The sequence below is a fragment of the Ictalurus furcatus genome, chromosome 2, assembly GCF_023375685.1.
Source record: "Ictalurus furcatus strain D&B chromosome 2, Billie_1.0, whole genome shotgun sequence".
In the NCBI taxonomy this organism is placed as follows: domain Eukaryota; kingdom Metazoa; phylum Chordata; class Actinopteri; order Siluriformes; family Ictaluridae; genus Ictalurus; species Ictalurus furcatus.
The window spans coordinates 39,400,180-39,414,430 of NC_071256.1; the positions used below are offsets into that span (position 1 = coordinate 39,400,180).

At 44.5% G+C, this 14,251-nt stretch overlaps 1 protein-coding gene across 2 annotated transcripts; it reads right to left on the reverse strand.

Annotated features, from left to right (window-relative positions):
• Positions 1–653: 653 nt before the first annotated feature.
• On the reverse strand, positions 654–14,251 carry scaf1 (SR-related CTD-associated factor 1). Of its 2 annotated transcripts, none has more exons than XM_053619325.1 (9): positions 13,950–14,251; positions 11,846–11,973; positions 11,662–11,731; positions 10,170–10,236; positions 6,533–10,079; positions 5,155–5,237; positions 4,730–5,032; positions 4,234–4,362; positions 654–3,443 (listed from the first exon to the last, which is right to left on the reverse strand). In XM_053619325.1, exons 5-9 carry the CDS (start codon positions 9,999–10,001, stop codon positions 3,285–3,287), a joined length of 4,143 nt encoding a protein of 1,380 aa, XP_053475300.1. In that variant the 5' UTR covers positions 10,002–10,079; positions 10,170–10,236; positions 11,662–11,731; positions 11,846–11,973; positions 13,950–14,251; the 3' UTR covers positions 654–3,284. The 2 variants fall into 2 exon arrangements, with proteins under 2 accessions (XP_053475300.1, XP_053475291.1); XM_053619316.1 differs by having other exon boundaries at positions 11,824–11,973.

Sequence of the window (14,251 nt, forward strand, 5' to 3'; positions counted from 1 at the left end):
CCAACATCCTGGTGCTCGAGATCATATTCAGAAAACTGTACAGTTGCTGTACAAACAGAATAAATCAGGATTATATGATGCAGCAGAATAAATCAGGATTATTTGATGCAGCAGAATAAATCAGGATTATTTGATGCAGCAGAATAAATCAGGATTGTTTGACGCAGCAGAATAAATCAGGATTATTTGACGCAGCAGAATAAGGCTTATAAAAATATATCTTTGTTAAATATGTGTGCAATTATTAGGACTCCTATGAACTAATATGAGAAAAATATATTGGAAGTATATTCCCAGTGATATTTAAATTTTGTTAGTACACCTGCGTGACTAGGAACAGGAAATTGTTCAACCATGACTTCCTGTTTCACAGGGGTATAAATATGAGGTAACAAGACCAAGACCAAGGAATATAACTGTGATGTGCGGCAAAAGGCTGTTGAGCTTCACAAAATGTCGCAGGTAGGCGTGTTCCTACTACTGGTTGCTATAGTAACGTTGCTGGCGCAACTAGCATTCCACTTTTGAACAAAACAAACCAGTTTTCTTACCACTAAAATCAAACATTTGGGAGGGAGAGAGATCTTACACAAAATTCACCAGTGTATATGTGCATCACATTGCGGCCATCTATTTGCGGCAAAAGCGCAAGCGCCAATTAGCTTAGCTTAGGGCCTTAGCGCGTTTAAAATGAAAATAATAATACTGAAACACACTCATTTTTTTGCTGCAATTGAGTAAAATCCCGGCGTCGCTCCTGTCTCAGTAAGTGAGCGTTGTTCACTGTGTTCGATGGTGACCGGGAGCCGGACCGCAGCTCTTCGGGCGTGGCCTCTGTGTTTCCTGGGAAGACAGGAGCTACACTGGGATTTTGCTCGATTGCAACAAAAAGTGAGTGTGTTTCATTATAATGAGTCTTTATTGGTCACACATACACATGCACAGTGAAATTGTTTTCTTCACATACCCCAGCATGTTAGGAAGCTGGGGTCAGAGTGCAGGGTCAGCCATGATAGAGCGCCCCCTGGAGCAGAGAGGGTTAAGGGCCTTGCTCAAGGACCCAACAGTGGCAGCTTGGCAGTGCTGGGGCTTGAACCCCCGACCTTCCTATCAGTAACCCAGAGCCTTAACCACCACGCCTCCACTGCCCCACTTATTATGTCTTTTATCATTATTATTTTTTGCTAATATCCTAAACTAAGCTAAGCTAATTAACTACCGCCGCAATGGCACTGCTTCTGCTAGCGATCACGAGTGGCTACGGATCACGTCCTCTCTTCTGTCTGCACTCCCGCTGGTAGTCGCCGCACCGAGTCGCTCCAGATTTGCATACAGTTAAACTTTTCTCATCTTTCTCACGTCGCTGGACACGCCCGCATCTAATCTACGTCTAGACCAACGGTCGCCGTCGCTCATGTCGCCAGCTCTCGTTGAAAATGAACGTTCTCTGGTCGCTTTGTTGCAGGATTTCTCCAGGACCAGGAAGAGGAACCTCGTTTCCACAGAAAATCCTTACTGCTGCTTTAAGACCCAGTGATGAAGTATTAGAGAGACACACAGACGCTCGAACATCATCAGCGCTACAGCTGGAGGAGTAAAACAACCAACTGCATCATTACAAACACTTTGAAATGAATCGATCAAACTGCATGAGATTAAAAAAAGAAAAACCAATGCTGATTAAAACAAGTGAATTTAAAATATCATTTAAACAACAACAACGTGATTAAAACAGTGCAGCGTTTATCACCGCGTTTAACATGAGTAATAAATACGCTCTGATCTCCCAGTTGTTTTTGTTATTCCTCGTTATTGTTCTACATGTTTCATTATGAGTGTTTAACCATTTCATCTAGGAATCTTTATTACTTATAATAATTAATTATAACTGATAACACAGGATCTTTCTTTCACACAGATCCCCTTCAGAGAGCTGGAGCACAACTAACAACGTACAAACTGAATGAAAGAACAAATAAATGAATGACAAACAAATGGGCACACCTTATAGAAAAGGTTCCAAGTAAAAAAAACAACCCCCTCAGGGGCTGTTTATTATTGTAGTGGAAGTTTTCATCGAAATATAATGACTACTTCCTGCACGTTCACGACAGTTCTGTGGAATTAGTGATAAATGATGAACGACAGGGCGCGGGGACGGATGTTAAAAGTGACTTGTGTTTGATTTAATCTGCAGTTTTTACTTCACATGCAATTTTTACAAAAAAAACAAACACAAACTTGATCAGTAACACAATCACTCATCAATCACCTTTCATGAAAGGTTTAATAATTTATTTCAGAGTTCCTCACATTCCTCCAGCAGCCTCCTCAGCACTTCTCTCTCGCTCGTGTAGAATAAACATGAACTGTAAAACAAAACTCTACTAAACTCTCAGATTTAACACGAACTACATTCTCTCAGTTTTATACACGGTGGAGGAAAAGTGGAACTGTTTCCCAACTCGTCCTTTTTCAGGACTTTTACAGGTTCTACAATTTCTTTACTTGGTTATTTTTGTTCTTCTTTTGAGACTTTTTGTTAATATATTGCCAGTAAAGATATACTAACACATTATTTATTTCAGACAGAAGGTTCCTCGCTGCTTCATCGGGCACCGCAGCGAGTCCGACTCCTTGTTTTGTTTTGTTCTGATCGAGTTTATCGTCCACTGATCCTCCCGTCCCGAAGCCCGGCTCGTGGAAGCGATGGCCTCGCTTTCGCCGTCCTGAAGTACAAATAAAGTCTAAAACACATGCACGTGTACAACCACAAGTCTGAGAACCTGCTAACGCGCCTGTAGAGTCCGAGACGAGGAGACGGCGTCGAAGCACGGTCGCAGGAAGAGTCCGTTTTCTCCACGACTTTGTGCTACGAAGAGCATCGGACACGTGAAGGACCGCGATTCAAAAAGAAAAGCGTTAAAAAAAAAAAAAGTAATCAGGGATCAAACATGCACTCGTCTGCCTCTGATCACCGCATGGGAGGAGTCTGTAATGATTTCTGTTGAATATTTTAACGTTGGTGATTCAGAGGGAAAGAGAAAGCACATCTATGTAGTGTCCTGAATCATGACAAACCTAAACAAGTACAAAAAAAAAAATCTCCCTCTGAACCGTGCACTCGTCTTTAATCCCACATTTAGATTAAACACACAGGAAAGGGGCGTGGCATGGCGTAGAGGCGGAGTTCAGGACTTTACATTAACAGCACGTAGCACAGCGGCGGAGAATCACAAACTCTCGCCAAGGGTCCGTCAGAACAAAGCGGTCCCGACGTCCAATCACGTGGAGCCGTGCAGGGAGGCGGAGTCTCGCTCTTCCTTATCCTCGTCGTCCATTTTGCGTCCGTGCTTCCTGAAATACTTGTACCTCTGTACGTAGAGTTTGACCAGGTTACTCACCTTCACCGGGTTGATCTCTCCTGTCCTGCTGTGACAGATCTGAAAAACACAAAGGCGTCTTTAGAGCACAAGTTTGCGCACCCTCATGGCTCAGACGAAGAGGATAGTAAGGAATAAAGCACTGTAACTCCCACACAAACCTGGCACTGGAGACTCCTTCCATGAATTTTAAATAAACGCTTCCTTACACATCAATTTTTGATTTAAAAATCCATTTATTATTAGCGGAGCGTCTTGCCGTACAAGTCACTGTGAACGAGCTGTTGCTATGGAAACGATAACGTATTCGAACAAGCGCGTTAATAATGAGTCTAGCCTCGTTCGCACCCTCTGTTTAGCTTCGGGATCCTCGCTGGTGGAAACAAAGTTCTGGGCTGTCGTCTTTTTACAGGATACTCACCATATTTTATATTTCAGCTTCTTGGAATTCTGTGTTTTGTATATAACAGAGCCAATAAATATAAATATATCAATATAAATTAAGTGTAATACACATGACTCCTGAAATCTACCCTCTTTTCATTCCTGAGAGTTAATGGCCCACATACGAGAGGTCAGGAGACACAGTGAAATATAAACTGTCAACTGCGTGAGAGAACCCAGTGCGTTACAGAATACCTGGATTACATCTGTCCTTTATTACACACTAAAAAGCCTGGGAAAGAAAGACGGAAACCTGATCCCAGATCAGTCTTACATCATCAGGTGCTTTGTGAATGTAAGCACAGGGATTTACTTTTAGGCTTTAACCTGTTTCACCAGAGGGCAAACCAAGGTCATGGGCAGCTAAGTGCTACGGAACAGCTTTTCAGAGAGACGGAGTGTTTACCTTGTGCACAGCTTTCCTCAGGATGTCCTTGTACTCTTCTTTGTTGATGTCTTTGCGCTGGTAGTACGGCTTGATGGCCAACTTCACTTCCTCTACTGCCCTCTCCTGGGTGTGCAGCTTCTTCAAATACTGACAGGAAGAGATTCAGGGTCATAAAGTTTCATTTTATTATTATTATTATTATTATTACTACAACACATGGTTCTAATGCTGTTATTATTATTATTATTAGTAGTAGTAGTATGATTATTAATCAGTCATTGTAATTGTTTATTATTTAGTATTATTACTACTAATGTTTATTTGTTATTGTTACAATTATACCCATTATTAATGATTGATTCTTATTTGATATTTTTATTTTATATTGTTTCTATTTTTTATTATTAGCATTATTATTGATGACTGTTACCAAAATGATAATGATTATACTACTATTATTATTATTATTATTATTATTATTATTATTATTAGCAGAGAAAAGAGGTAGTGATACCTTGTCAGGGTCTTTACTGTCTCCATCCCAGCCCATGTCACTGGCGCCCCCTGCTGCCCCGGACAGCCCCGTGGGCAGTGGAGGAGGTGGAGTCTGAGCACATCCACCACCTAATGAAAGTCCAGAGTGTAGGTGTGAAGGCGGGGTTTTGGTGCAGCCGACCAACGGGAGGGAGCCATGGAGAATGAATTGGGCGGGAGTTGGACCTGGGGGCGGAGCGTGTGATGGAGGAGGAGGAGGAACTTGTGAGATGGAGGAGGAAGATGTAGAATGCGACTGGTTCTGGTTAGCCTGAGAGAGAATCTGTTTTACATATAAAACAAGACAGAGAGAATTAGCCAACACTGTAGATTAATATTATAACTGATATGAAAGAATTAACCAGTGAAATTGCAGCAGGAAAGAAAGAGAAACACGGATCTCACCTGGCTTGTGGCCTGAATGAACTCCTGTGCTTTGGCTCGATTGGCGATGTTGGCTTCCTCCATCTTAAACAGGAGCGCCGTCACTGGAACAAGGCAGAGATTAAGAATTAGGCTTTCATAGGGAGAATGATAACATCCCTCACTATTCCGCATCATATTCGACGCTGCTCTCTGACCTCAGCGTCCTTACAATCTGAGATATGTGAAGAAAAGTATTTTACACTACTGTACGTGTACTAGGCTGCCTTCACACTAGGCGTTTATCCTCAACCCCTTACGGGAACCGGCTGCATTCCACCTACTTTATAAAATGTGACGTCTAGTGCTAATTCAGCTCCCGACCAGTCAAGTCAAGAGTTGAGGAGCAACCGAGCAAAATAGACATGGATGACAATGCACCAGTGAAATGGGCGTCTTGTTTATGAGCAGAAATAAACACATTTCATTGCTGGTATTCTAACGTTTATATATTCACTGTATGGCCAAAAGTATATGCACCCCTGACCATCACACAAGCACTATATGTGTTTGGCGAACAGCTCGTTCCAGATTTATTCCCCATGTTTGCGCTCCGCTCTTCTGGAAAGGCTTTCCACTAGATTTTGGGGCGTGGCTGTGGGGATTTGTGTTCATTCAGCTACAACAGCGTTAGTGAGGTTGATGATGATGTGAGGAGACTCCAGTTCATCCGAAAGGTGATGAGTCAGTGGGATTGAGGTCAGGGTTCTATGCAGGACACTCGAGTTCTTCCACCTTCTTCCAACCTTCACACACCATGTCTTCATGGCGCTCGCTTTGTGCACTTTGTGTCACACTGGAACAGGTTTAGAACTCTTAGTTCCAGTGAAAGGGAAATTGTAAAGCTACAGCATACAGAAACATTCTATATGAATGTTTTCTTCCAACTTTGTGGCACAAGTCTGGGGAAGAACCACATATGGGCATGATGGTCGAGAATGCACAAACTTTTGGCGGTATAGTGTATAACTCTACAGTGAAGGCAAACAACCTCCTCATCACCAATGTTTATTTCATCTGCTGAGAACGATCAATCTAATCTAGAGAGCAACCTAGGCTAGTTAGTCAGTTGATGCTAGCGAGTTGTGTAAGATTGCTGCTGTTGTTATTGTGTGTGCATCGTGTGAGGGATATTGCTTGATGATTAAAAAAAAAAAAGACAAGGGTGAAGGCTGTCTTTCTTATAGTCAAGGTTTCCATCTTCACTTCTGGAGGCACACTGCCCTACAAAGTTTCCCTAAACCCAAAACCTGACACTCTCCAGTGTAATGGACTGAGAAATGTTCTCAGCAGAAGGTAGAATGATAAAAATTTGAGAACCCTGCAGTATGCACAAACATTTAAAGAGTATAAAACTCACATGCTAATACGCCTCCAGCGGTGCAGTCCACGCCTGTCTGCAGACTCCAGGGCAAAGGTGGCACGGCAGAGGGTGGAGGAGGAGGGGGCGGAGGCTTACTGACCGTCGATGAAGACACGGAAGCTGAGGAGGACGAGGAAGGTTCGACAGACAGAGGAGGAATGGAATGAGCAAGAGAAACTGCAGCCAAGGCTGATGAAGTGGAGCAGGGTGGTGACGTCTTCTGGTCATCCAGTGGGAGGAGCTTGGAGACAGACTGTGAAATTCCATCTCCTCTTGAGGGTGGTGGGCTAGGGGGTGACTTTGCAGGCACAAGCAGGGTGGACTGGGACTGAACAGGGCACTCTTCTGAAAGGAAAGAAGGTTCAGGGGTCTTGCAGCTGCTGTCCACAGTCTGAGAATCTGGGGAAGATTCTCTAGTGTCTCGAGATGGGGGTAAAGACAATGGAGGAGTGTGTGGGGGTGAGGAAGATGGGGGAAGAACGCTGGTAGATGAAGATGATGATGATGAGGAAGAAGAGGATGAAGGTGTGGGCCCAGGATGTGTGGAGGGTGGACTTGATGGTTTTGGACCGATTCCACTTAAAGGCTGAATTTCTGAAGCTCCAGTCCAACCAGATCCCAAAGCGCTGCTGTTGGCACCTTTGGCGTTGGGCCCGTCAACTGCTAGACCCTTCTCCCGGGGCTTCTTTCCTGGCCTTCGTCTGCGCTTTGCTGCTGAGGATGATGTGGGCGAGGAAGCGGATGACGACGTGGAGGTGGTGGAGCTTGGTTTGGCTTTCTTTGACTTGAGTCCTGTCGTGTTAGTTGAGGACAGGGATGAAAGGGTATTCCGTTGCTTGCCAGTCTTGTTCAAATCTTTGACTCTACCAGGCAGGGAAAGCGGTTCTGAGCAGGGCTTCAGGAACGGAGATCGGCTTTCGTTGTCCCGACGGAAAACCACAGCTATAGACCCGCCCACCACTGAGGGTCCTGTTGTTCCACCAGGTCCAATGAGATCAATACCCATTTTACCACTGTTTCCCGTGGTGCTGCTTACTCCCTCCCGGACCAGCACTGAGACTTTAGACTGTAGTTTACCCTTCCTACTGCTTCCTCCCAGCTTCTTGGATCTTCCTGAGCGACCTGATTCTTTCTTGCTTGGTTTTTCTTTCCCGGTCTTCCGTACTCTTTTAGCAGAGGATGAAGAAGCAGTGAGAGGAAGGGAAGCAGTGTTGCCAGATGACGCAGAAAGAGGTGAGGACAGTGAGGGCAAAAGGCTTTTACTTTTGCTCGCTTTGGGTCTGTGAGAAGATGAGGAAGTGGACGACTCAGACTGGCCCAGTTTTTTGCTCCTAGATCGGGATTTCTTCTGATGGTGCCGGTTACTTTTTGGAGCTGTGGATTTAAGTTTGGGGCTTGGCAGAGGAGGTTCAGGGGGAGGAGGGAGCAGAGGAGAGTCCTCGAGTGAAGGGTAATCCGAGTCCAGTGCCTCTCCATCCAAAGATAGCATGTCAGGCTCGGGGTGGTCCGAGAGCCGGTCTGATTCATAGCCATGGTATCGGCGAGGGCTTAGAGAGGTGGGACGAGATCTGCTCCTCCGCTCCTCCTCCTCCTCCTCCTCATCAGAGCGTCTCCTCCGTTTCCTCTTGCGCTTGCGGGCTTTGTCCGAGCCTTGCGTAGGACTCCGGGCTCGATCCTGGGCGTGGGAAGGAGAGGTAGGGATCAAGGTAGTGGTGGGTGTAGTGGTAACAGTGATGGTACGTTTGATTGCGAAAAGGTCCGAGCCGTTCAGGTCCTGAATAGACGGAGGTACGACAGGCCGTCCATCTCTTCTCCTGTCTCGCTCCCTTTCCCGCCCTCTTTCTTTCTCCCTGTCTCGTCTATCGCTGCTTTCTCTTCTCCTTTTTGCCTCCCCTCTCTCCCGGCTACTTGACCCCCTGTTTCCTTCGTCCCGATCTCTCTTCCTTCCTTCTCTCATCCTGGAGTCTTTATCTCTCTCTCTTTCCCGGTTATCTCTCCTCCTATCTCGGTATCGATCCCTTTCCCGGTCTCTGTCCCGATCTCGGTCACGGTCCCTCCCTCTGTGTAGGCCTTCCGAAGGGCTGGACAAGGACCTGCGGCTGTGTGCGTGTCGAGAGGTATTACGGGAGTGTGACGCCGGCTCGGGAGTGCTGTGTTGCGTGCTCTTCCTTGTTTGGCTATAACTTCTGCTGCTCCTCCTCCTGTCCTTCTCTTTTTCTTCTCTTCTGCTCCTCCTTTCATGATCCCTCTCCTTGTTCTCTCCACTCGCTCTTTCCGACTCCCCTTTGTCCTCTTTCCTCTTCTTGCGCTTCTCTTTTTCCTGGCCTTTCAGCTTGCGCCGGTCCCTCTCCTTGGAGCTTTTGGAAGATCTGCAACTCCTTACCTTCTCCGTGGTCTGGGGTTGGGACGCCGGCGGGGAGGGAGAAGGTATGGCTAGGACAGACGCAGGAGGCGGCGATATGGATGCTGAAGAAGGGCAAGACCTGAATCTCTGTTTTCGCCTGTTGGTGAGTTTCCTTCTCAGGTCTCCCATGCCAATAGGGGGCACCGGTTGGTGGTCCCATTCACCCTCTGCTCGAACCGATACAAATCCTTCACCGTCCAGGACTCGCAAGATCCTCTCAGGTTTGAGGCCTCCCCCTTGCAAGAATGAAGGACTCCCCGAGGACGGAAGCAGCACCTCCCTTCTTATCTCAATCTCTCTTTCCCTTCTGCTCTCAGCGACACCCACAATCTCTCCTTCTTCTATTTCCGAGTGCTCAGAGTCATCCTCTTCTCTTCGGTCTTTTGCTCGCTGTCTCATGTGCTTGATCCTGTTCACCTGTGTGGCCGTGTGCTGAGACACCAACAGTCGCTCTACCGCCTCTGTCGAGTCCGGAGGTGGACCCTCGTCCTCGGGAGCTGTCTCCAGCTCCACCTCTTTAGTGTCCTTTATGTCGCATGCTATCCGTATGCTGTTGAACGAACTTTCTTCCTCTCCGTCTTGCTCCCCATCCATCTCTTTCTCTGATGCTGGTGATCCGGTGGGTTCAAAGGGGTCGTACTTATCTCCTTCGTCTCCAGCTGCTATGCCTGGTAAACCCTCTCCCTCTGTTGGTTGAAAGGGGTCATATATTTCCGTGTCCAAGCCCTCTCTCTGGTCATCGTCGTAAAGACGGGGTGATGAGGACAGACGATGTAAAGGAGCCGAAGGAGGTGCAGAGAGCAATGACTGAGCCAGAGATGATGAGGTTGATGACACACCGTCCCCTCCTGCTTTGTTCCCGACCCGATTGTTCCCAGCATGGCTGCCTTCCTCGTCCTCGCGATATCCCGTTCCCATTCTTCTAGGAGAGGTTGAGCAAGAAGAGGGGGAAGAGGGAGCAGATGAAGGTGAGGACGGAGATGTAGAGGGTGAAGAAGGGAGAGGGCTTTTTGAGGTCTCAGCCGCCCTCTGAGAGGTGCAGAGAGGAGATGGCCTGGGCATCTGTGCCACAGTTGTACGGAGCGCCGTATAAAACACTCCTCTAACCAGAAGGATGTAAGAAGGAGCTCTCAGTCAAGCCTAAGAGATGAACACACAAAACTTTAAATCACTCCAGCAGGGCACATCAAAGGAGAAATTATACATAAATTAGGTGACATACGGATTTACCTGCCCTTCTTCCAGCAGCAAAGCCTGGTTTACTCTCAGTGCTGATGCAGGCTTCACATCAAAGAGACTTGGAAAGGACAAAAATCAGAAATCAATCCCAGAATTCACTTTAAATTAAATCAAATCAAATCACACTATAAGAGGGAAGAATTCAAGTGACAGAAAAAGAATGGCTGGTGAGGGAAGGACTGTTTATAAAGTGAGAACAGGAAATAACTCATTTCACCGACATTCCACAACGTTAAATGTAACTGTGAGTGGATGAAAAGTATGACGAGTCGTTTGTTAACAAATCAAACATTTTTTAGCAAATTGCTGTGGTATAAGAGGAATAAAACACTTAAGGATGCACTGTCCTCAGAGTATCGCAGGTCTTTGGCGTCTATCTCAGCCAGACTAATCACTGTGATAAGTACTGTAGTGTAGTGCAGCTGTAACTAAACTCACATTGTTTACACCCTGATCACGTGATCACAGTTCTTATAAACATTAACACTAGGGATGCACCGAAATGAAAATTCTTGGCCGAAGCCGAAACCGAATATAATGAAAAACTTGGCTGAAAGTGAAACCGAACATGTTTTTTTTTTCGCGTTTTTTCCATTTATTTTGCCATTTTTTCACCATTGCAAAAATTAAATAGTCAAAATGTGCTTTTTACTATTTTGTCTTGCTTTTCAAAGAAAAAAATCAATTACAAAAACTACAATTTCAAAATATTTATTTAACACTGAACATTTTTTTTTCATTCCAGCAGGCATAGGCTACCAACAAGGCACAATATAACTTTAAATAAATAAATGAGTAAAATAAAAATATTTTGATGTGGTTATCTTTGAGCCCCTTGAATAGCCGATGTTAGGCCTATAACTGACTGCTGAAAGAATGGAACACTCTGTAGCCTACAACTAAAAAGTGCATTAAAAAGTACATTGACAAGAGTGCAGAAAATGGTTCTATTGGGTTCTATAGGGCTGATTATATTGGGGATATATGCCCCTCGCGTCCCTGTACACCTCGCCGAGTATTATAGTAGATATAGTATAGTTAGATACGTCGTTAATGTTATGTTCCCTTAAATAAATACGTCTTTACCTGCTTCCGTAGTCTACTCCTTTACGTTTCGCGACGTGACAGAATACTCCGGAACAGAAACAAAACATACGCACGTGTCCACAGTAAACAATGTCACGGTTGTCAACAACCGAAGAGCATGCACTCGCTGAGCACTCATGCACGCGCGCGCCCTCTCATCTCTCGGAGCGCTCTGCCGGAAGTGGAGGTCGTGACATTTGCGCGTCTCACTCTGGTTGCTAGGCTATTTGGGCGCGTCATCAAACACGTCATTGTTCGGTCAAATTTATTCGGAATTTTCACTTATTCGGCCGAACACCGTAAATGCTTTTTTTTTTTTGCTATTTTCGGCCGAATAATTTCGGTTGCCGAACATTCGGTGCATCCCTAATTAACACTTCACAATCTCCACACTTACCGATCAGTGAGCCGGTGTTGAGAGCACAGCTGAGACATAAGGAAAGTAGTGTTGGATAAACAGCAGCCCACTGTACAATCACACACACACACACACACGTCAAGTCTGAACTTCGATTGATCCAGGAACAGATGGTGTAAATGAACGTAAATGAATTTTGACCTTTTTGTCCGTTTTACATTACCGGCCAATCAGGCTAGTCATACGGTCTGTGCGTTTCCGTGGTAACGCCTCAGATCATTTGTCCTTTTATCAGCCGTAAACTCCTCCTCTTCTTCTTCCACTCCATCTGAGCAGTGTTGTGCCTGATGACTGAAATTAAAATGAGATTCATTAAAAATCAGACTGTACCTCTATTGCTCTGAAACCGTTTACAAAAAAATTCAAATGTGAGATTAATATTATTGATGCAAACATCCCATAATATAAATAAGACTTATTACTGAGATGGTCTCATTTTCACCATTATAATTCTGGAACAAAACTACAAACATGACACTTATGGCACACTGAACTGAAAACTGGAAAAACAAGTACGGGAATCAAAAATAAATAAATAAATAAATAAATAAATAAATAAATAAATAAATATCGATAGAAACCGTAGTGGTGGTAGTACAGAAAGTAATGGAGTAAGTAAATAAATAAACATCTCATTAATAATAATTATAATAGTAACTAAAATAATTCTGAATAAATTAAAAAAGTAATGCAACAATACAGAAGGATAATAGTGGTATTAATTATTATTTTTATCCTCGTTATTAATTAAATGATTGCACTTTTGGAAATAACTCGTCATTAAATATATATTACATGGTGTTTATGTGGAAAATGACAGGGCTCATTATTCAAACATTTCATTATTCAAATTCAACAAAATGTTCATCCACAAACGATCTGCATTTCTTTTCATTACACATTATAGCTCTATATCTATATTTCACCAAATCTACTCTGTCACTTTATTAGGAACACCTGCTCACTGATGCAGTTCTCTCAGTACAGATGTAACGAGTGATCGTATGAGTTACTATATCCTTCCCAGCAGCTCGAACCCGTCTGGCCAGTTTCCTCTGATCTCTCAACAACAAGGAACGCTGCAGAACCGTCACTCTCAGGATGTTTTCTGTGTTTCACACCGTTCTGTGTGAAGTCTGCTTTGAGGTGAGGAATTAAACGTGTAGCGGGCGAAACGAAGGAATGTTTTCCAGCATTTTTATTCTTTCAGCTTGAAACGAACAAAACATTTGGTACATCAGTAATCATATGATGATTGCGAGAGAGAGAGAGAGAGAAAACACTGTCTGTGAAGGTCTTCAGTCTCACTGCGGACTCATCTCCCTCTATAATCATCCTTCTCAATAATCTCATCTCCCGCTCCATCATCTCATCTCCCGCTCCATCATCTCATCTCCCGCTCCATCATCTCATCTCCTGCTCCATCATCTCATCTCCCTCTCCATCATCTCATCTCCCACTCCATCATCTCATCTCTCTCTCCCCATCATCTCATCTCCCTCTCCATCATCTCATCTCCTTCTCAATAATCTCATCTCCCTCTCCTCTCTCATCTCCCTCTCAATAATCTCATCTCCCTCCATCATCTCCCTCTATAATCATCTCATCTCCCTCTCCATCATCTCATCTCCCTCCATCATCTCCCTCTATAATCATCTCATCTCCCTCTACCTCATCTCCATCATCTCATCTGCCTCTCCATCATCTCCCTCAATAATCATCTCAGCACTCATCCAGGAGGTTTGGAGAACAGATGAACATTAATAACCGGAGTACAGTTCCATACTTCTGTAGCATTTCCAGTTCCTGTTTATAAATCTGTCCCGAGGTCACAGCCACAGGATCTACTGAGGATCAGAAACCTGGTGTGTGTCTCCTGACTCTGATCTGCTGCGTGTCTGTACATTAACGCTCACATTATACGCACTTTTTTGTTTTTAAATAAAGTCAACACGCGTCCTGCTTGAACGCTTTAATTAATGACGCGCGTGCGGCTGTCTGTCCGCTCGCGAGCTAACATTTACCTCAGCTATAAGCAGCTAGCATCACAGCACTGCTAGCAATCACTAACCCTGTCCAATTCTCACTTCGGAACCGGATTCATCTCAGCTGTACACTCTCCCACACATTAATACGCTAAAAATAAAAGTTAACTTTCCATAGCTAAACCAGTTAACATCCGATTCATATCCAATGACTAACGAAGATCCAGTTAGCCAGGAGGCTAGCAGGCTAGCAGGCAGTCATAGATGGAAAATAGGATTTACCTTCCCCAGTCAGAGTTTTGTCAGCACGCGCTTCCACACAGCCGCGATGTCTTTAAATCTTTTAAAACCAGTATCAGTAACCTCTAAAGCGCAAAATTAAAAGCCAACACATTTTTTTCTATTAAGAACACAATAACAGGCCCATCCCATCCTAATCCGCCATTTTACTCCCCTCACTGTAGGGTAAAAAAACGCAGGGAATTGTGGGAAATGATGTTTATTTCGGTTTACGCGTTGTTTTTACTTGTGCATAGTTGTTTTAGTGCTGTTTGGAATCTCTACTGCCCCCTATAGGACAGGAA